Consider the following 23,611-nt stretch of genomic DNA (forward strand, 5'->3'; position numbering starts at 1 on the left):
GTTGCTGCTGCTGCTGGAAAGTTTTGCCCACTCTTTACGTTTCGTCGAAGATATCGCTCGATAATGTCGCATCCCGCTGAAGACGGACTGCTGCAGAGATTTTGCTGGTAACAGGACGAAGGAGCAGAGCGGACATGGCCGTAGCAGTCGCTCAGTACTGCCGAGCTGCCGAGCTGTGGGTCTGGGGTCACTTTGTACCGAAGCTGAATGGACTTTCTGCCGTTGGACGCCGCGTAACGTTACTGGCCTAACGTTAGCTAACGTTACCACCAACAGCTCCACCGGAGAGACTTTAACGCAATGCTCCCACTTTAAGTAGCGGATAAATCTCATTCCTGGATTGACTTTTGTCGGCCACCACCACCATCATGTCTGACCAAAACTACTACTGGACCGTGTTGCCGAGCTACAAAACTAGTTTTGTGACAGGGGCCATGATGAAGAGGTCGAAAAGGTAACAAAAACACAGCCCGTTTTCATAAGCTTCGGTATGCAGACCACCGTGATACAGTCTCCACTGAACCGCCGCGACACGAAAACGTCTGCTCTGCCTGTAGTTGTCATCAGCTCCTCGCTGAGCTGTGTCGTGCATAAACAGCAATTTGTTGAACGTTTGTGTTAAGTTTTATTGATTCCCAGCTCGTAAACACAAGCCCCCATAGTGTTTGCTAACATTATCGGCGGTCACACTGATCGTGTCACTGTGATTGCCTATAGTGCATTGCAAAATGTGCCGCTTACATCCGCCCTAGTTTTTGTTTCCGAAGGAAAAAACGTGGCCACTGTAGACTGTGTGTGTGTGTGTGTGTGTGTGTGTGTGTGTGTGTGTGTACGCGCAGACAGACTGCATTGTCTGCTGCCAGCTGTCGCATAAAACGACAAAGCTACACAAAGTCTCGGTGCTGATCGATGCAGTGCTGTGATTAGTGGGACTGTAATGTTGTGGTGTTTATCTGTGAGATAAATGTGGTCAATCAGAACCATATAAAGTGTGACAGGAAAACTAGCCTTTCGTATGAGTGACTTCTTAGTGGCTTCATACTGATCTTTTCACAATTTCTGCACAGTGTTATCTCCTTTATCACAGCCTCAGTATTTCCATAGTAAAATGTTTTGCTCCAGTCCTGGTACAGTATGCATCTGTTATCAGTGCCATAAACTGGAACGCCTATTCTTAATGAATGAAGTTTTCAAAGATAACCTGTCCAATTACTTTCATGTAGATTGGAAACATGCATCAGTCATGTAAGCCATTCAGCATAGCCTGACTGAATAGTGAATAAATGCAGCCCTTCACCATCTGCACATGTCAAATGTGCAGGCCTGTGTTTCAGTGGCCTATATTCACCCTGCTACATGGTTGCCCTGTGAGGTCCCTACAGACCACTATTGTTAGTCCTAAGTGTGAGCAGCAGTATCATTGCTAACAGATGATAAAACTCTCACGTGGTCATGGTGTGATACAGTGACGTCCATATTTATTTTTTTGTATCCAGGCTCCATTGTAAGAAGAGGGTTTATTTATTTAGTGATTAAAAATATTTAATTGTTTGCTCATAGAGTGTCTTTCTATGGAGGTTTGTTGGAGATGTCTAGATACCTAAATCAAGCACTTATGGGCTCTCTCTTCTCTTTGCTGCTGTGCCATCTCTGCCACTCTGGGCCTTTTCGGGTTGGGAGGGCCATATACTGCGTGAATTTGCCTCAGCACCGACCCAGAAACGTCAGGCTCTGTTGTCATCTCAGCCGCTCAGTTATTTTAGGTCACTGCCAGAGAGAAAGAGAGATGATATCGACATCAGAGGGATGAAACGGAGAGCATGATGGGATTATACACTGCTTTGCAGGGGAACACTAAAACAGCCCCAGTTCTGTTTTGTTTGAAGACGTTAGGGCATGTAGAGTGAGCACCAGGTGTATAAAATCATGCAAGTACAGCATGAGAACAGGAAGTGGACAAAATTACACGTGAACTTTAAAGTTACTGTATCACAGTTATATTCATGTGCAATCTGCCACCTTTTAAAAGGGCTGCCTGTCACCAGTAACAGTTTTAGGAATTCCACGAACAGCAGCAGAACTGAAACACCTCTTTGACACAGTCACAATAATAACTGTATATAAGCTTTAAAATCTTGGTATTTTAAGACGGAACTGATATTATTTAAAAAAAAAAAAAAAAAACATATCCTGTCACATTAACAGCTGTACCTCCGACTCTGAGCAATTATCTGGTCATTGATTTTCTAACTGTACATCAGTTTGTTTTGTTTGTGTCAAGAGACTGGGTTCATCCATGGTGGTAGATCTATAATGGTATGGACACCGTGTTATGGCCAGCACAATAATGTCAGTGATGTTTCTCACACAGAAATACTTCCAGGCACACCAGGCATCACAGGCTCATCATAGAAACTTTAGTATAACACCAAACTATGTAGTCGATACTTCCCATTTACTGCATGTATTTATTTTAAGTATGTCTGATGAACTTACGTTTAGTTACTGCTGACACATTAGTCAAAAATAATGCATGTATAAAAAACACCATTTCCAGATTCCTTACAGTTATCAGTGTTCATTGGTTGACTGTTTTCTGCACTGATAACAGCATGTACTGATGTGTGATCATGCTCCTAATTGCACCATATAACCAAATCTTTTCCCCCGTCTCACAGTTCACGTAACAACAAGAGAAGGAGCTTGGCTGTCGGGACCCCATCACCAACGCTCTCACGACCGCTTTCACCTCTCCCACTTGCCACAGGTATTTGTGTGTTGTTTTTAGTTGCCATATTGTGTGGCAGTTAGACATATTTCTTTATCCAGAATTGAAAGGCTACATGGAGGCTCATAAGTTATTTTTGTTATGAAAGAGAGTTGCCCTCTGGCAATGACATGAAAACTCTTTAGTGACCTTTGTGTGGTGTGATCAACAACAGGACTCTCTGTGGTCTGCTAAAACAGATTCTTTGATCGGGTAGGGTAGATGCCTAGTTAACTTCTGTGGTTTGAATAGTTTCAGGGTGAACTAAGAAATGAAATAAACTGCGAAAATCATCATTAGATCACTGAGCATACTCCAAACTTATGTAAAAGAAAGGGTGAAACAATTCAACATTATATGTTGAATTATGTTGTTGTAGTCAAATTTCAGTATCTGTTCAGCTTTCAAGTTTGTAACAGTTATGTTTTCTTCAGCTGGCAGCAGCCCTTCAGAAAGCCCCAGAAATGTGTCTGCCAGCACCTCTGCCAACTTCCAGTTTGCCCGCAGGTAAGAATTAACTCAAATGCTTCTTAATGTGGATTTTGTCTAAGGCGCTTTAGCTCACAAGCTTACTATAGCAAGGTTTACTTTACCCAATACATTCAGTGGAAAATTAGTAATATTAATAAAGTGCAGATTCCTCTAGAAGACAGTGGATTAAATTCATATTTTAACATTAGAGCGGCTTCATCTTTCTTCCTGCAAAGATTTGAACTGACCAAACTGAATTAAGCTTCAGTTCAAAGTATAAATAAACACCAAAAGAGATACATGCCCCGGCTTGTTCCCTTTACTCCTAGAGTGTCAATGAGAGTCAATGGAGAAGCAAAGCCAACCAGCTGAAAGACCCCAGGGCCACTTGCTGGACATTGGTCTTGATATTTGTCAAGCCAATTAAGGCCCAAGTCGATGCACACAGTCATTACTCAGGGCTGCTGTGATTATAGTGAAAATTGCAGTGCTTGCCCTCTCGTCACACTTCTTGCAACTGTTTGGAGACTCACTGGGATTTAGAGGAACAGTATACAGAGCTGACATTCTGGTCTAGCAGCAGAGAATAGTGTGATTATTGACAAGCTAGCAAGGAAATTTAGGGCATAAACTGCAATATATAATTTAGATGCGTCATGAATTTGCTGCTTGTGTCTCACTGGATGTTCTTTAGATGTGTATGTTGTTCATCTCAAATATCATATGCTATGACTTTGCATTTAACGGTACAGGGCTGTATATAGAAATATTGCACCAATCAGCTCAGGGATGGAAGGAAAATGCCTCCTGATAGAATTGCATTTCACAAGCCTGCATGACTCATCTAAATTTATTGAGACTTTTTAAGCTGGCAGTGCGCAGACAGATGCTGTGTCTGCGCTTTTGAGAGCTCCACTGGGTTTATTTTTTATTCGCACAAGCTGTATTGCTTTGTGCAGTTATTTTGCCACGTAAACATGGAATAGCCAGACATGTATGCATAAAAAGAATCTGTAAAGTACGTTTAATGCAGGTGAAGGAATAATGTGATAATAACTGCCCTAAGGGTTAGGTCTAATCATTTAGTTGCAACTCCCTCTTCACCATTAAAGATGTTTTTTTTGTTGTTGTTTTAATATTGAGGTGTGTCAACTGCCAACACGGCCCACAATAATTTTTCCCTTTTACACCCAAGGCATTGATTGTTATATGAATTTAAAAACTTTGCTTTTATTCTTAGCTTGTATCCCCTTTCGCCTTGCTAGACCCTAATACAGCATCCTAGTATTAAAGGGTTTAATAACTCATAGCAGATGGCATACATATTTGATATGAATTACATACCACACTAATCCTCTTCGATCTCAGAGCAGAATCACCCAATTTTTTTGTCACCTTTGATTTAGCTACATGTCCCCCAGAGCTGATTTCTGTGAGAAAACTTTTGAGCGTCTTTGTCATCACAGATTTTATCACATTGGATTGAAAAGTAGGAGGACTGTGAAGATAAATGCACGCTTACAGGTGCAAATTTCACCGATAAATGTTGAGGGTTTCTCTGTGTGTGTGTGTGTGTGTGTGTGTGTGTGTGTGTGTGTGTGTGTGTGTGTGTGTGTGTGTGTGTGTGTGTGTGTGTGTGTGTGTGTGTGTGTGTGTGTGTGTGTGTGTGTGTGTGTGTGTGTGTGTGAGAGAGAGAGAGAGAGAGGATGTGTATGTAGGTAGTGTTTATGAGTGTGTTTTGTTTTTGTGTGTGTGTTTGTGTGAGTCACAAGCGAAGTGTCTGTCGGTCTCGGTGCTGCAGTATGTAACAGCTTGGCAGGTGTTCAGCAGCACACTGCCACTGGCTGCAGGCTGTGACTGACAAACAGGACTGTGACTCTGACAGCCAGACTTATTCTGTCACTCTCATTAAACACACCTTATTTTCTTTTGCACTTTGTGTCTCATTCTGCCTCTTTTCTTGTCTCTATCTCTCTCCTCTATTTGTGCCCTCCTCTTTTGCATTTGTGTAGCCAGCTGGCCCGCACTGAAAGGTAAGAAAATGGCAAACTGGTCTTTCTTTTTTCTTACCAACACAGTTTCAAGCATGAGATGTTAACCTCAGCCTTTTGCATGGAAAGCTCTTACGTGAAAAATGAGATTCACAGATATAAAAAGGGGAAACTGAGAATTCGATGCGTCAACAGGATGTGTAGGTTTCGTGTAGAATAACAAGTGATCACTGAGCAGTGTGCTGCTGTTTTGTCTCTGCAGAGTGGATGGGCGAAGGTGGTCTGTGGCTTCAGTTCCCTCATCTGGATACTGCACCAATGCACCCAGTTCATCAGTATCTGTAAGCTGAGTCTCTTTCTGTGTCTCAGTAGCTTTTCTTTCTGTTATCACCCTTGTGTGTAAGGCCTGTCTCTCTTTCCTTCATCAGATATTCAACCTCGGTCCAAAACACTGCCATGGGAGCATTTAGCTCACTGCATTACTTATACTGACTGCATCAATCAGTTTACAGTACTGTGGTGTCTTGTAAACTTTAGGTGCTGACTGATGGAGTCATAAATCCCATCAAATTACACACAGTGTAGGAGTTAAAAAGAAAAAAGAAATCCATCTTTATATTGTTGTTGATTTATAAGGTACCCCTTTGGGAGTAAATATTTTAGAAAAGCGCTCTGCAGCTGGACCATATTTAGGATTAAATGTGTAAGTGTGTATTATACCTTTTGACCTTTTCTGATAAAAGTTTAAGGTGGTGCTTTACCAAAATATATCTTTGACAAAGGAATCCTAACCGCTGCAGAACTGAAAAGTACAATCCAACAATACACACAATACAAACCAATATAAATACATGCTTGTTTTTTCAAATTTGTCTTATCTAACTCAGGCTGTTCTCAGGATTTATTAATTCTGGGTGATGTTATACTAAATTGAAAGTGTGCTCTTATTTTGAAATGTAGACACAATGAATAGAAAGTGAAAGTATGATTAGCTGTAATCATAAATCTGATCTGAGAAGAATGCTAAATCTCTCAAAAAGCAGCTTTATTTGCATAAAAACTTTTCAGCACAATGACTTAATTTTAGTTCACATTAACAATTTGTATTTCTCATGGAAATCCACAAAATTCACATTTTTACATGTAAAATTAAATCCCTTATATCTTGGCTAAATTTGTCTTTTGTCTGGCAGTAAAGATCATACTTTTCTGCTCACAGTATCTCAAGTTAAATAAATGCTCTTATCTAAAATCCTAATTGCATCTATTTATTTTCAGTATACGTCTAAACATAGCCATTTTCTCTGAAAATTGGTTCTTTGGTGGGGTTCACTCTAAGATGTCATGCTCAGGATTAAGTAAATATCGCTAAGTTTCACTTTTGCAGGTTTAGGCTTATAGCTGTGTTGCTCCAACAAGTTTCAGATGACTTTTAAGCCAATTTTGACAAACTAAATATCCAGACTCATTAAACGGTCAGCATCTGGACAACCAAAAACGGTCAGCAGGGTTTGGATTGTGAGGTTGATAGGGTTGTACACGATGATTAAGGCCGAATACACTGTATGGAGCCAAAAGTGCTTCAAGATTACTGAGGGTTCATAACAATGACAACAAGGAAAGGCATTCTACTGCAGGAGTGGTTTGAGACAGCTGTCTTTGGATCTTTCTATACATATTTCTATTGTGCTTTACCACCACTTTTTAAATCTATTTGAGGGTGACAGTTTGATAGTCAAAACTATGTTATTAATTAGCACAATTTACAAAGAACATGTGTCATAGTGCTGAAATCTGTTGAATAATTGACACATTTCTATAAAGACACTGTGAATAAATTCTCATAGGTGTATGAAAAATACCATTATATAATCTGCACAGGTCTGTTCGCCCGTAGTTTCATGAGCCAGTTGATTTATACGAAACAGCTGACAGGAGATGGATGCTATCCCTTAATGACTCAGCTGTAGCAGGATATGTCCAGTGATGATGCATCCCTCCATCATCAGCCTCTCATCATACTTTCCACCACAGAGAGGAAATGGGAATGAATACTCACATGCCTTTCCCAGAGTTTTCCTGGAATCATACAGCGATGATACAGTAATAGATATGATTAAAGATGGACAGTTTAAAACATCCATATAATTATAATGCACAAAAGTTTGCTCAGCATGGTGTGCTCTTCTGGCTGAATTCAACAAAGTATTTTTAGTGGAACCAAAGAGTGATTAAAATTCATAATGGTTGGAAAGTTTTGCAGTTAATGTTTTACCATCCTTGTTAAATAAATGACTTCATACCAAAATGATTTGAACTGTGCTCTGTGTAGCGCCTTCAGACCGAGGGAAAGTACAGGAATAATAAGTCTAATCACTAAAATAACACAGGTCTTGTTGAAATGCATGGTTTCTTTTTCCTGATGACCTCACAAATGAGTGGGGACTGCACAGCATTTCACATTTCCTCACTCAGCTTTTCCTATTGGAAAAAGACTGACAAAGAGAGCATGAAGAGCTGCCCAGGTACATGTATTGGCTATTTGTTGACAGTTTCTGTGTTGATTATCCTGAGGTTTTGTCTTCAAAGTTATTACTGACATTGCATTTGGCTGTAAAAAATAAAAGTAAATCAAACAACAAAACTCCACAATACCCAGCTCCTGTGTGACAGCTGTAATTTTGTGTGGCCAACCACATGGCTGGGAGACAGTGAGGTCAGCCCTCCCCACACAATGCCCCTTTCAGACATGCAGTCAGTGAGGTCTTTATGCTGCTCTCGCTCGGTTCTGACACGACTCTAGTTTCCTCTGCAGAATGTCTTTCTCCCCCTCTTTTTCTCACTTATCTTCTGTCTTTTCCTTGCTCTTTAGTTCTCTCTATTTTCTCTCTCTTTCCTTTCACTTCTGCTCTCTTTCTCTTTCCTCCAGTCAGATGAGCCACTCTCCCCTTTGCTCTTCCTGCAGTGAAACACAAGATCCCAGCCAATTGGGAGTTCTCATAAATTCCAGGCTTCGTGTCACACATTTTGGCTTGGAAAGAGAAAACGAGTACATGCATAGCCAAGAGAACAGTCGTCACTGCCTGTCTCAGAGCTTGCTGCAGCAGGAAAGAGAAAAAAAAAAAAAAAAAAACCCTGCTTGATGAGAGCACAAGACTAAAGCTCACAGAGTCTGCTTTTGAAAGTAGAAAGGCCTTTCTAATGTTTTATTTTACTGCAGCTTTTCTCAGCATGTTCTTTTTAATCTAATTGAGATCTATAGTGGGACATGAAAGCCTTTAAGTCTCTGAGTATTACCAGGATAATGTGCGAATCTGAGAGAGCAGAGGTGTGATTCTCTTAGCAGACGAGACATTTTAACACAGGATGTATCATCAGAGCAGTAGAAACAAAACCTGCCATAGATACAAATGCACAAATTAAAGTAGAAAAACAGGAAATAACTGGTTTATCTCATATCTAAAATTTATTTCAACACACTGACCCCTGAACACTTTTTCCCACTATTTTCTTCTTTCTGTACAAATCCCATTTCTGTTTATTCCTTCTGTTTCCCCCTCCCAGTCCTCTTCTTCCCAGGAGTTACTGCATCAGTTGCCCTTCCAGCCCACACAAGATGATCTCCACTTCCTTTTCAAACATTTCCGGAGCACAGAGAGTGTGGCGGATGAAGAAGGTGGACACCCCGCAGCCCCTGTCAGGCTCCGCTCACGCAGTCTCAGGTAGCTTGGCTTGGAATCATGCTATAAGTATACTGTGTCTGGACTGTTTGTTTTTCATGCAGAAACATTTCTGTAACATTGCACTGCACAGGGAGGAAAAGATATACTTATTTTAGTTTGATTTGATTTGGCTGAAACCAATAAGCCACATCTCCCTTGGCTAATGTTGTAGGTTAATTTTAAAATGAAGCCCTTAAGCCTTTTTATAGGAAATCTGGGAAAAAGGGAAGATGGATTTCATGTTATATTAGGCACTATTATAACTGGATTTGAAGTAAATAGTGTGGTTATACTGCAAATGCATCCAGTTTAAACATGTCAGTATGCTAGTAATATGATAAATGTACATGTTTTTCTAAGTGGTGGAGACTGGTTTTCCATAACAACCGGTAAAACAAAATTTTTTTATTATTGAACTAGGCCATTAAATTACTCAAATATGAGTTTAAAGTAATTCTATGAAAGACAAAATGAGCTGATAGCATCACTGTAGCCACTGAGGGGTCTGCATTCAGCATCAATGTGCTATTTATTAGCATAGCTGTAAAAAGAACAACCATTGTTCCATTTGGTGAGATTGTTGCTCAGCTTCAAAATTACAAAAGTAGGCGTAATGTTCTGTGAAGTCTTTCATGCATGATTATAAATAATGAAATACTGGCTGGGAGGATTTGAATATGGTAGATTCATTATTTTATGTGGTTGTAGAAAAAGCCTGTGCTGGTTATTAGTAATCCTCTGGATAAGAACATAGCATTTCCCCATCATTTAGCATCTCATTACACACTTAAGCAAACCCTGTAAATAGCTCCAGCAGTGGAGAATTTTGAGATTGCTGGAGAATCTTATGATGGGCTGTAGAGTGTATTGGCACTTGATGTGGTTGTTTTTTTGTGTTTTTTTTCTGTGACGTGTTCTTGCTTGTGTCACAAATAAAATACACACATGTTGATATCTACAGGAACAGCCTGTGATTAACAGAAAAAATTTTAGATGCTATCTAGATATCTCTACTGTTGTAGGTATGAAGAAGTGGTTATTTTCTGCTCAGAGGGAAATGGCACACAGTCAATCCTTGTTTTCATCTTAAGATTTATGTTTCTAATTTAAAGCTTATTGACATGAGTATATAATTACGTGAAACTTTTATAGTTATGTGGATTTATTAACTTTGTGTACAGCAAAGAACCTCATAAAACCAGCGAAGGCACAGATGGTTTGTTAATGTGATCCTTAACTGATCAGTTTACAGGTGAACATGAGATTCCACAAACCCTCAAACATCTGAATCTGAGAGCAACCTCCACCAGGGTTTTGGGCAACTAAACTGTTGGACTATGAAGCTTATTAATTTAATATTATTGACTTTTGTAACATCTAAATTACTGCACATATTGACTATGGAAATGGATGACTGACAAGTGTGTAAAACAGCTCCAGAGGGCATGTAAAATATTTCTTATTGCTCTTAGTGTGTGGCCTCAAATAAAACCACACTGCCTTTGCAACTATTGGGGTTACCAGAAATAGTAGATTCATGTTTTGCATGTTGATATCATTATTTGCAGTATGTGTGTATACACCAAGCGTTGCTATTTTTAACATTTGTGATGACAGTATGTTGATTTGTACCTTAGATGGGCAGTTTAAACGGTGCCCTTTTGTAACTGAATCCCTGTGCACTTAAACAGATGTGGTCATGGACATTGCAAATGTTAACCTGATCTGAATCACATTAGTGTTACTTTCAAACATGCTGTTTTTATTACTTGGGTTGGTAGTAAACACTTTCAGTCAAGTATATATAATTTACTAGTAAGAAATTGTTAGATTTTGCATAGCTTTAACAGCTTTTTTTCATGATTGACTTGTTTACAGTTTCAATACATGAAATTAATAGATCTAGTTTTTAAACATGCTTTTTATAATATGAGCCATTTCTCTCTCTTGTCAATCTCCTGACTGGTTCCATTGATTTTATATTATATAGATTTAGCAACCATAGAGTGTTAGCTTTCTCTGTAGAATGTTTATTGTTATGTGACATTTCTGATCTCTTTTTCTGCTGTTCTATTTTGCCTCGTTCTTGTCCAGCCCTGGACGGACCTGTGGAATGTTTGATAATGAGATTGTCATGATGAATCATGTCTACAAAGAGCGCTTTCCTAAGGTAATTTCAATGATCCTAATGCACATGCTTGAAAACATGTCTACATTTGCACATGAGGTTTTTTGTACATGGAAACCGGGGTAGAAGAATCTTGCAAATCATTAAATGATATTTTTTTAAATAATTTTTTTAATCAGTAGTACAATTTAGATTAAGTTTTCTGTCTTGGTTGTTTCCCAGGCGACAGCCCAGATGGAGGGTCAACTGCTCGACATCATTGCAGAGTGTTCCCCTGACACTGTGCTTCCCCTGGCTGATGGTGTACTGGGATTCATTCAGCACCAGCTGGTGGAGCTCGCCAGAGACTGTCTGGATAAATCCCAGAAAGGCCTGGTCACCTCCAGGTACTTTCTGGAGCTGCAGGAGAAACTGGAGAAGCTGCTGCATGAGGTGAGTGCTTCTTACCTTTAGTTACTAATGTTTTTCCATCAGATTTAAGGAAACATATGCAAAATTCTGTTTACTCTTTTGATTATTGTTTACTTTTTGATTATTGTTCAGCCCTGCATTGTTTTCTCCTTCTTATATCATCAGTGAATTTCTCATTGTTGGTAGCTCAGATTGCCCACTAGGACATTGCATCCCATACTGGAGCTGCAGTGGGAACATTGAACTGAAATTGCCCGTTTGATTGGTTCTTGACTGTGTTGTTTCCAGTTCATTGGCCAATAATGGTGTTGTCATTTTATTTTATTACATAGACCTGTGCAGTGGACAAGTGTTTGATTATGTAATGGTTTATTATATAACCTTTCCACCAACAATTTCACTGCAGCAAATTCTACCTTCTGTAAAATAGATTACAGCTCCTGCTGTAGACTCCAACCACAAATGCTTTTTATTCATAAAGATGGATTTAACATTGACTTCATTTGTAATTTTGCCATGGTTGGTGTAGCTGTGTTTGCCCTACAGTCCAGCAGAAATGGCCATTTTTGTGTTCTTAATGTCCACTAAAGCCACGTTTCTTTAATTAGTTTTTTCATCTTGGCTACAAAACTTACTTTATCTCTTAGAGTTTATTTTGAGGATATGGTCTATTATCACCACAAACATATAAAAATGATTGAACTTGTCCATTTGGTTTTTTTATAGTTTTGTCTAAAATTATTGTTGTTGTATTGTTGTCTTTTATGACTTTAGACCCTTTACAAGACTAAGTCATTAAAACAGGTTTTGTAGCTGGTTTGACAGGCGGGACACAGAGCCTGTTACAAACTTACCTGCACTCTGAATGACATCACTCTCACCACCTGTGCAACACAAATATTGAATCTGCTGTTTGATGAGGGCAAGGCAATGTTAGACTAAGATATCAAGACAATGAGTGTTAAAAAAAGTGTACTCACAAGTGTCTTCAATTATTTATAAATCTGGCATGGTAGCAGGAAATGAGCATTGATGCAAGATGTTGTAATGCCAGCCATGATCCCTTGAATCACCAGCAAATAATGTAAGAAGATGAAATGGATACTAAAAATAACAAACCAAAGTGCAGACAAGCTCTGTGAATGAGCTGTGTTGCCTCACGGCTTGTACCAATTGAATTAAGCCACAATAATAATCCATCACCCTTTGTTCTTTCCTGAGCAGGCGTATGAGCGTTCAGAGAGCGAGGAGGTGACCATCATCACCAAACTGGTCAAGAAGATTCTCATCATCATATCCAGGCCGGCCAGACTCCTGGAGTGTCTGGTAAGAGTCAGTGTCAGACACAGTTGTTATTATAGGTACAAGGCATAATGATCACTAGCATAGAGTCTTGAACCAACTATTTGTTCCCTGAAATGAAGGTATGACCAATGACTGACATACACATGTTGTAATGTTAGTCTGTGAAGTGATAATAACACAAATGCCAGTTGGAGTAAGCCCCGACTTTGTCTGGATGGAGATGGAATGATGGATTTCTTGTTCAACATTTTCCTCAACAAGGCTTTCTGTTATGCAATAGCCAGAGCAATCCATATAATATATTTTATGAAAAAAGCAGTGAAACCACAACATGCCTTTATTTTCTCCAGGAGTTTGATCCAGAGGAGTTCTATCAACGTTTGGAAGCTGCAGAAGGTCAAGCCAAGGTATGCCAGGGCATCAAGACTGATATTCCCAAATACATCGTTAGCCAACTGGGCCTCACCAGGGATCCCTTAGAAGGTGCAACGTTTTTTTTAAATTATTTTGTCTTTCTATTTCAATGTCTTCCATTTGTATTACCATGTATGTACTATTTGTGTGTTGTTATTGTTGCCATGATTATCAGAGCATTATCATGACATGATACAGTTTTTACTTTCTCCAGGTAACAGTTATATTCTTTTGAGGCTGAGATTGAGAAAAATCTGTTTTATTCAAACAAAATACCATATGGTCAAAAAAAATCTGTGTCAAAACCCTTAATAATTAAACTGAACTGGTGCATTATAAATCAATTACAAATATTCTGCCAAGAAATGTGCTGTGAACACAGTGACAGTCTTCTTTTGTTTTAGTGAGTATCATTGCAGTTGAATAATCACTCATTGTGCTCACTGAAGTGCATCCAATGCCATTACAGAGATGGTCCATCTGGAGCAGACAAGCCCGAGCCACAGGTCGGCCAGCAGAGAGACAGATGACGCTGGAGACACAACACTTATACAGGTATACAGGCTTATATTGAAAAATTAGCGAGTAATTAAATGACCGAGTTGGACAGAGTAAAGCGTAGTAGATGGAGGAATGTTAAGACAGTAGAATATATTGTAAAGATCAAATAGATATAGTGAAAGTGGTGAATGGGGCAGTTTATACACGCAGACAAAATCCTTCACAGTATCACAATGAAGTCATAAAGTGCATGGATTTAGCCTTTTCATAAGTAATGCTGCAACATAGTTTCTGTTATTTTCCATCTGTTTTTTAATGTTTGTGATTCAGAGCCGAGCAGCCTGCACCCCTCCACGGAGGAAACCACTGGAGAGCGACTTTGAAACTATCAAGCTCATTAGCAACGGCGCCTATGGGTGAGTAAGACAGACTTCTTTGTTTGCGTTCAACTGGCTCAGTGTCTTTGTGGACACCGCAGAGAGCCTAATAAAAGTGGAAAATAAACTAAATGAGGATGTGTTTTTGTTGTATTTCTGTCTTTGCACTCATAGTTCGTCTGAGCAGTTTTATTTTAATTCTGAATATTAGGTTTAGTAATAAGTGATGCTCTTGTTTCCTCATCTTTTTTTCCACCTTCTTTCCTTTTTTTGCCCCTCTTCCCTCTCCCTCTCCTTCTCCTTGTTCCCTCTACTTACTACACACAGGGCTGTATTTCTGGTGCGCCACAAAGAAACTCGTCAACGCTTTGCCATGAAAAAGATCAACCGGCAGAACCTGATTTTAAGGAACCAGATCCACCAAGTGTTTGTGGAGCGTGACATTCTCACCTTTGCTGAAAACCCATTTGTGGTTTCTATGTTCTGCTCTTTTGAGACACGGAGGCACCTGTGTATGGTCATGGAGTATGTGGAGGGTATGATTGTGACAGCATACAGTTGAAGTGTTTTGTCCTTCTATTAAATGTTTATTTGCCATGAGTGCTGTACTCTAAAACTCTATAATATAAAGCACCCATCTAATATATAAATAAAGAATCCTAATCAAACTCTTTGACCTAACAGTCTTCCTTATACTTTAAGGTGGGGATTGTGCCAATCTATTGAAGAACATTGGACCGCTGCCTGTGGACATGGCACGGATGTATTTTGCAGAGACTGTCCTTGCTCTCGAGTACCTGCACAACTATGGCATTGTGCACAGAGACCTCAAACCTGACAAGTGAGTCCCCAACAAGTCACAAAAATGAATATTTACTGTAAAGGTTTAATCATTTTTACACTTCCAACCATCTTTAAAAAATTGCCAGTCTTTTTGAAGTTTGAGCAGAGTTTTCTGAAACATTCTGCATTTGATAATTGTTATTGATTCTGATAATTAACATTTGATGTAACGTGACTCATTTGAGTTTTACTCTCCTTTATAGTTTGTTAATCACCTCCATGGGACACATTAAGTTGACTGATTTTGGACTGTCAAAGATTGGTCTCATGAACATGACGACCAACTTGTATGAAGGACACATTGAGAAAGATACTAGAGAGTTCATTGACAAACAGGTTTGTCTCTTCTTCTCTCCATTTCATCTCATCTGTTGCATTTTTGACATTAAATAACATGCATTTCCTCTCTTCTCTTTTTCCTTTCCACAGGTGTGTGGTACTCCAGAGTACATTGCTCCCGAAGTGATCCTAAGGCAGGGCTATGGAAAGCCTGTGGACTGGTGGGCCATGGGCATCATTCTTTATGAGTTCTTAGTGGGGTGTGTGCCATTTTTTGGGGACACACCAGAACAGCTCTTTGGTCAGGTGGTTAACGGTAAGCAGTGTTGATTTTTGTCAACAAGAACTTATACCAGAACTATTTGTCACAACCAAAACTAGACTACAACAAACTGAAAAACAAGTCAGTTTTCCTCCATCATCTAAAATATCTCTTGTTAGTTAGTTACATTGTTTAATGCAGCTCTTGTACACATTAATCATGCATAATACAGGTTTACTTTTTGCCCAATTTTTTTTTTTTTTATTTTTTTTTTTACATATGAATCCACTGTTTCTGCATAATTTGCACACAGGTCCTACAGGCTATATAGACAAATTTAAATCCCTTCATTGAATTGCTGGCTATACTTCTTTATCCAGATGAGATCATCTGGCCAGACGGGGAGGACGCTCTGCCTGCTGATGCCCAGGACCTTATCACTAGACTGCTGAGGCAGAGCCCCCTGGAACGCCTGGGAACAGGTTGGTGGCAGTGTGACTGGATGGATAAGTGCCCAAGGGTGTACTGACCGGTGCAAACAGATTTTTTTTTTTTTTTGTCACTGCTTCCTCTTTAGCTTTGAGGCATCCATGACAGGATACAGGGGGAATCTCACTAGAGGGGGATAGTCAGCAGTTTCTATTTTACAGAAACTGTTCAACAAATGCAGTTTTATTTTGACAACAAAGCTGGAATCATCATAATGTTATTAATGCCATGTATAACAGTGCTTGAGGTGGGTTTCAGTATGTCAAAGCTCCTAGATGAAAACATTCTTATCATTTTGTTCTCAAAACAAAGGAAGATATTTAGGTGTCAAGAGAGATATTTTCACATGCAAATCAAACCTGTCTGTCTGTTTTCTTCTCCAGGTGGAACTACTGAGGTGAAGATGCATGTGTTCTTTCTGGGTCTAGACTGGACTGGCCTCTTGAGGCAAAAAGCTGAGTTTGTACCTCAGCTAGAGACTGAAGAGGACACCAGTTACTTTGATAGTATGTCGATTTATTTACAGATACACACACGCGGTCTTGTGCATGAACTAGTATGCACTCACCTATGTTGTTACTCACACAGACAAACCTAGACACACCTCTGTTAGAAACACAGGAGGATACACTACAGTGAGAATAGCTGTAAAAATGTTGATGTTTTTTTTGGGGTAGAGTGATGGCACAGTGATGCCTGGTGGCATTTATTAATAAAAACACTGTCTCCAGTTTTTCATTTGTTAATGGACTGTCACTGTGTTCCCTACATCCAGTTTTTCATTTGTTAATGGACTGTCACTATGTTCCCTACAGCCCGATCAGAGCGCTACTGTCACCTGGGTTCAGATGAAGATGATGAAACCAATGATGATGAGTCCTCTCTGGAGCTCCGACAGTTCTCCTCTGTGGCCCACCGCTTCAGCAAGGTACTTGTTAGTGGACTTATACAGGATACATTACAATGTTAAAAAGATGTGTGTATCTAACCATAACACCTCATTGATAAATCCTCCAGATTGACTTGTCTAAACACATGTGTAAGATAAAAAGAACACATGTTCACCCACTTCCTTTTTAAACTCTAGGTGTATAGCAGCACAGAGCATCTATCCACCTCCACGCCATCCAATCAGAGTCTGTCATCATCGGAGCGAAGCCACAGCGAGGAGAAGGAAGAACGATGGGAGGGCAGGGGAGTGCTTTCCCCTGGCGACGGACACAAACATTTGGCTAGTGGAGATACGAGGGCAGATGGACACAGAGGGAGGTGAGAGCATGAAATGAGAGAGTAATGTCCTTATTATGAGAGGAAAAAATACAGCCTTGCTTTTTGCCTTGGTAGCTACAGATTTTATGGAATCTGTGAGATGGAAATGCAATATTCACTTTTTTATGAGATATTGTTGAAACATTTGTCAGAATATGACAAAAGTAGTTTTCTGTAGTAATAGTGTCTGTTCATTCAGATTTGATCCTTTTGGTGTGGTGTTTTTATGCATGCTTATATGGGTGTCCTCAGTATGCTCTGACTTTCTTCACCAAAATAGAAGACATGATAAACGTAGGTTGGAAACTAACCTGATTCGTCTGTTCTTATGTGTTGCGCGTTTTCCTTTGCAGTCTGCGTCCACGTGCTTCATCCAGTTCATCCCATTCAGAGCGCAGTGCCAGCCCACTGGTGATGAACAGCACCCAGAGCCTGGACATCATGCCACGCTTCGCCATCTCTGCAGAAGAGGAGGGTAAGACTCATAACCCCCCATGTGTCGTCTTCTTCTGTTATTTTACAATTACAAAGTACCAGTGCTCATACTCAGTGCTTCATTATCATAGATGGGATGGTTTCCAACCTGAGGCGCATCCGTCTCCGAAGCAACAGCACAGGCACCAGACCATCGTTTAGGAGAGGGGCGTCTCGACGCATTGCCCACCAGCTGGAGACCCCAGAGAAACCCAAATCCCCTGCCAGCAAAGTCCCTAAGTCTGCATCTGTTTCTGGACTGTCCCTAATCATCACTCCAGGTAGATAGGATGATAATAATTTGTACAAAATATTTTTAAAAAATCATGTAATTAAAAAATGTAAGATATGTTATGACATAATTATCAAAACGATCAAGTAATTAAATATCTTTGTAACTTGCCCTGAGTCTGTTAGACGGTTGTATTGATTAATTTGCTTACTCAAATTCCAGTAATTATGTTTTTCAATAAAAGCTTCTAGAGGCAGGACTTAATCAGTCAATATTTAAGACTCTTTATGTGTTTATAGTGCCCTCTACAGCTTGACGCTAAGAATCATACTAAGAATTGTACACAATAACTTACATTTTTAGGATTATTAAAAGTACTTACATAAAGCACTAGCTAGTGTGGCATTTACAAAATAGCAGTCAGACGTGCAACACTATCCATGAAGGCTGAATTGCTGACCTTTATCATCATCTTCTCCTGATTCAGACGACTCGGCCGGTCCTCCTACGAGCCCTAAATCATCCCTGTCCCTGTCATCCAATCCCTCGTCCAGAGACTCGTCTCCCAGCCGGGACCTGTCTGTCAGTGTCAGCTGCCTCAGGCCTCCTGTGGTCATCCACAGCTCAGGAAAGAGGTTTGGCTTCGCTCTGCGAGCTATCAGGGTCTATATGGGAGACAGTGATGTCTACACTGTCCATCACATGGTCTGGGTAAGTGTCCTCATCATGTACGACAAATCCTGTATATTCAGGAAATCTAGCATGTAACATTTCATTTTAAAAAGGATATATTAAAACAACTTTCATGGTCTTCATATGTTTGTAGTTATCATTAAAGGTCAGCATAACAGTACATAAGATTTTGTAGAATAATCACTATTGCCAAAATTCAGTAACTGCTAAAGATTTCATCCAATACAGTACATAAATGTGTTAGTGTCCACATATGTCTATTTTTCACTAAGGAAAGTGAGAACAGCAGTTGTATAATTGCATAGATGAAACGCTGTCAGTCATGGTAACGGCTGATTAGATAGTTGCCTGACCACTAATTTTGAGGTTGTATGCTTTTATGTCCGCAGTGTGTTGAGGAGGGCAGTCCAGCACACGAGGCAGGACTGAGGGCTGGTGACCTCATCACTCATGTCAACGGAGAGTCTGTCCAGGGACTTGTCCACACTGAGGTGGTGGAACTCCTCCTAAAGGTAAGAATGTTTTTTTTAATTTAATTTTTATTTATTTATTTTTCGGTTCACATGCTATATATTGATGAGTACTTTTGCCAACAGTGTGGAAAACTCTAAATCTAACTCATTTTATTCGCCACAACTAACTAATGCATTCATTTTAGCAGGATGTACCTAATAAACCTGCAAGTGTCTATATTCTGTTAATTATAAAATGTCATTATCGGGTTCTTGCTGTCTTGTAAATGGTGTTTATGGTAACAATCTGTTCGAGCAGAGTGGCAACAGAGTGACCCTGCAGACAACTGCACTGGAAAACACTTCTATCAAAGTGGGCCCTGCCAGAAAGGCGAGCTACAAGGCCAAGATGGCCCGGCGCAGCAAAAAGAGCAAGAAGAAGGATGGACAGGACAGGTACATGAGGGCACGATGAAGCTGTTACTGCACCATGTGACTGTTTGGACTTTTGGACCTCCTGTCTGAGGTTTAGTATTAGGTTTCATGTAGACATCTCAGACTTCAGTTGCCAGTGACTTCAGTGAACAGTGCTACATTTATATTGTCCAAGACTGTTTCACATTTTAGATAGCCTAAGAGACACCCGTTTGTAGTTTGACCTTAAATAGTTTGTTACACATTCATGGCACAAAAGAGTGATGCATATTCTAAGACTAATAAAAATTAAAGCAATGTGAATTCAAATCTATTGGCTCATAGTCTATGTAAGCTGTCATATTCTTTTGATGCTGTTTTATCTCCAGCTCTCAATGTTTCCTCAGTGAGAGGTGGTTTTGTTCCTCCTCTCCTCTCTGGAAAAAGTTCAGCCAACGAATAATACTAAAAACAAAGCACATACCTGACAACGGTTTTTTCTTTCCTTTTGCAGCAGGCGACGTAGCATCTTGAAGAAGCTATCTAAACATACACCTCCTCCACCCATGCAAAGCAGTCGTAGCTTCTCTTCCGGGTTCCACCAGTCATCAAGTGACAGCCTCTCTGGTTCCCCCACGCAGTCTCTCTCTCCTGGACCTTCCACACCTTGCCGCTCCCCTGCTCCTGATCACTCCGGAGGTGAATAAACATGCCTTATCTCCTTCTGTGTTTTGTTGTTGTCTTTTTATTGAGGAAAAATATCCACAAGTCCCATACTGTTTTATTTTTATTTCTATCAGATTCGAGTTCTTCTCCTTGCTCCAGCTCCCCTAACTCGCCTGTACCACAGGCCCGTCCCAGTTCTCTTCATGTCTTGGGTCGCTACACTAAAGCTGGACGCTGCAAATCCACCAGCAGTATCCCCCCTTCACCACTGGCCTGCATCCCACCTCCTCAGCCGCTCTCTCCCCAGTGCTCCCCATCCTGCCTGCCCACTCACCCCAAGTCCCTGCAAGGTTTCCATGGCAAGACATTGTCCCCTCCCACTATTGCTCGCCATTCTGTTCGTCCCCGCAGTGCAGAACCACCACGCTCACCACTTCTCAAGAGGGTCCAGTCAGCAGAAAAGCTGACAGGCGACAGGACGACAACAGGGTACCACGGAGATAGGAAGGCCTACAGCACTCGCCGCCACACCATGGAGGTGCCTTTGTCTGAGGGGGAGGGGCTGGAGGACATGGAGGGAGACACTGCTGCCGGGTTCGTATGTGTCGGCGAGCACGGCCGTCAGGGTCTGTACATCGGAGGGCAGAGAGGACACCAGGATACAACCAGCGGAGGCAGTGAGCATCACCGATGTACCGCCTCGCCACAGCACCGTGGTGGAAATCACCACTCCAAGGAGGTAGTAGTGATGCGGAAACTGGCTCTATCGGAACGGAGGGACTCTTTCAAGAAACAGGAGGCCGTGCAAGAAGTGAATTTTGATGACTCGGAGGAGAGAGAAACGACACCGAGCTCCATGCTTCCTGTCATTCAGCCAAAGGCATTCAAAGCATCCTGGATCAACGTGGCTCAGTCAGAATCCAGCCCGAAGCTGGAAGGAAGGGGATCAGAGGGTACAACAGCACAGCAGAAAACCAAGAATAAAGACAAAGAAAGGTTTTAGTTCTACACTAGGTCAGCAAAGTGAGGTTGTTACTGTACTTATATTTGAAGGCCTTGCATGTCTGTCTAGAAAACAAGTCCAAAATCATCACAAGCAACTGTTTAAAGACAGAAGAACAAATCAGTCAGAGATTCTCAGTAAAATATGCATCCTGCAACACTGTTAAGAGAATAATGAGCGCCAAAACTGTGTTTACTTCCTAGCTGTTTGTTTTCTGTCTTGGTTCTCAAATCACTGTGGCACCTGTAACTGAAATATTTTGTAAATATTTTTGTTTTAAATGAAGAGACTTATTTATGACTTTTTATGCTCATCTTATTTTTGGCTTTCGAAAATGCCTTGGATGCTTCAGCTGTTCTTATTTCAGGAATTGCACAAAAAAAGAGCCATGCAGGAACATTTGTGTGGTTTTACAACAGGTGCAGAAAAGTGCAGGTAACATCAACTCATACAGCATCATGTTTGATTTTTATATACTGCACTGCCTGTCTAGAACAGGGTGCTGCTTTGTGTTCAGACTGAGTCATTGAAACAAATGTACAGCATTTATCCAACAACATATAATGTGCTGTAAGGTTTCACAGGATATCTCTGTGCTGCTTCCCTAAAGAAATCTAACATACAAGACTGTGGTGGTGAATATTTAGACTCGCTGATCCTGAACACAGGCTTTGTGTGAATATTTTAAAGGACAAAATATCAACATCATAGCGTTTGGGAAACCAGTGCTGGTGCCAAAGCATGGTTTAGCCATAGGAACTGTTTAAAAGTGGTACTGTTGTTGTACATAAGCAGCTTCATGCATGCATGAGCTCTACCACCACCTGCTGTGTGTTTATAAGAAAACAGTGTATCAATGCTGACACTTCATAATCTGATCCACATACAGGTGTGTAGATAAAACTTTGTGACTCCCTTTGGAAACCAGGCTGTCATCTCTGTCTGCTAATAACTTGTTGAATCAAGCCTCCGTCCATCTCCTTACAAACCTAGTCTAGCTGAAGTGTTTGCACAAGTCGTAGTAGCCGTATAACCATATGTTTCACGTAACTGACGTCTCTCTGTGGGACTCCAAAATTGTACAATGGATGCAACAAGCAAAACTGGCTCCCTTGGCTGTTTTTAATGTATATTATGAATGAATGTTTACATTTAACTGCAAGTTTGTGTCTGTTAAATTATTATTAAAAAAAAGAGAATGGAAAATGGGAATGGAGAAATCCAACCAGAAGCCCTGAGCAGATGAAGGAATGAGGTGATCTCCTTTTGTATATTTTGATATGGAAATGGTCTTGTTGCAGTACTAATAACCTATGCTGTTGATGTATAATGTATAAAAATGTTGGACCTTCTTACATCTGTCAGTGGTGTTTTCTGAAAGTGACCTTGTAAGAATGGATGGACTCAGAAAATCATGTTATGTCACCAAAGTGGCATCCTCTCCTGTCTCTAAAATTAGTTTAGTTTTCATTCAAGACCTGGTTGGACGCACAACCTAAAATGCTTCCAGTCTTATTTCAGATTTATTTGTTTCACAGAAGAAAAGTGTGTCCAGTGTTTTTAATTTTATGAAGGTATGCAATTTTGTGTTTTGCAAACTAGAGGGAACAGTAAATATGGGAATTCACAATGAAAGTTTAGCACATGCTAAGCATTGAGCAGTGGTGATAGTTTGTGTTCAGATTAGAAATTAGCTATCTCTTCACTGTGTTTGTCTATGTAGGACTTATCCCAGAATTTCTGATGCATTAACCACCTTGGTATGTTCTTTGATCTTTTTTATTTTGCATCTTCTCTGAACTGTCAGTGTGTTTTAAATCAAGAGTTCATTTCCTCAACAGTCCATACCAGTGGTTTGGCACATCAAAATGGAGCAGTGTAAGAAGCTCTTCATCTCTATTTTTGTCTCTATTTGTGTGTGTGTGCAGTGATCTCCATGTCATCTCCATGGGTGATCAACTGCCCTTCTCCATATTTGCCACACTTGTTTTAGTCTGTTTGCGGGTTAAAGTTATTGCTCCCTTCACAACCCCCTTGTTCCCAAATGACAAACTGGCCTTTGTGAAATTCCTACCATGTGGGTATCTGGTGCAGACTAGTGTGACATTGTCTGTTTTCTATTGTCTTTACATTGCTTGGAATAAATGAATTGCAGAGGACTGGAAAGTCCAGAACCACAAAGTCTATGTCATTTATTCTTCATACAACGGCATTTGCACATTTGTGGCATCATAAACAATCTTGGTGTTCAAGTATGGCAGTCTGCACTGATCACCCATATTCATTATTCTCTGTGGAAACAATACACGGGGTAAGCCCAAGATTAAACTCACTGACAAAATGCATAGATACAAAAAAAAGGTTTTAAAAAAATTAAAAATAAGACTCAAGCAGGATAAATACACAAGTAAGGGGATTAAACGGGAAAAAAAGATGTTAATTGTATGG

General features: G+C 40.2%; 1 protein-coding gene across 2 annotated transcripts; it reads left to right on the top strand.

Moving 5' to 3' along the window:
- On the top strand, nucleotides 1-22,348 carry mast3a (microtubule associated serine/threonine kinase 3a). Of its 2 annotated transcripts, XM_026312924.1 has the most exons (27): nucleotides 1-454; nucleotides 2,679-2,767; nucleotides 3,202-3,274; nucleotides 5,251-5,271; nucleotides 5,492-5,570; nucleotides 8,794-8,951; nucleotides 11,046-11,121; nucleotides 11,302-11,511; nucleotides 12,715-12,816; nucleotides 13,146-13,278; nucleotides 13,679-13,764; nucleotides 14,041-14,126; nucleotides 14,415-14,623; nucleotides 14,790-14,928; nucleotides 15,134-15,266; nucleotides 15,360-15,525; nucleotides 15,852-15,953; nucleotides 16,344-16,466; nucleotides 16,776-16,888; nucleotides 17,048-17,229; nucleotides 17,583-17,704; nucleotides 17,796-17,984; nucleotides 18,423-18,646; nucleotides 19,018-19,140; nucleotides 19,400-19,536; nucleotides 20,009-20,193; nucleotides 20,295-22,348. In XM_026312924.1, the coding sequence occupies exons 1-27, from the start codon at nucleotides 369-371 to the stop codon at nucleotides 21,161-21,163; spliced, it is 4,215 nt and encodes a 1,404-aa protein (XP_026168709.1). In that variant the 5' UTR covers nucleotides 1-368; the 3' UTR covers nucleotides 21,164-22,348. The 2 variants fall into 2 exon arrangements, with proteins under 2 accessions (XP_026168709.1, XP_026168710.1); XM_026312925.1 differs by lacking the exon at nucleotides 5,251-5,271.
- The last annotated feature ends 1,263 nt before the right edge of the window (nucleotides 22,349-23,611 follow it).

The sequence above is a fragment of the Mastacembelus armatus genome, chromosome 17 (assembly GCF_900324485.2).
Source record: "Mastacembelus armatus chromosome 17, fMasArm1.2, whole genome shotgun sequence".
Classification (NCBI taxonomy): Eukaryota; Metazoa; Chordata; class Actinopteri; order Synbranchiformes; family Mastacembelidae; genus Mastacembelus; species Mastacembelus armatus.

What these genes read in the sequence shown, in the direction of transcription:
- mast3a (XM_026312924.1), top strand. Translation starts at nt 369, where the DNA reads ATGTCTGACCAAAACTACTACTGGACCGTGTTGCCGAGCTACAAAACT. An exon ending in GAGACACAACACTTATACAG is followed by an intron (nt 13,765 to 14,040) that starts GTATACAGGCTT and finishes TTTGTGATTCAG; the next exon opens with AGCCGAGCAGCCTGCACCCC. An exon ending in AGAGACCTCAAACCTGACAA is followed by an intron (nt 14,929 to 15,133) that starts GTGAGTCCCCAA and finishes TCTCCTTTATAG; the next exon opens with TTTGTTAATCACCTCCATGG.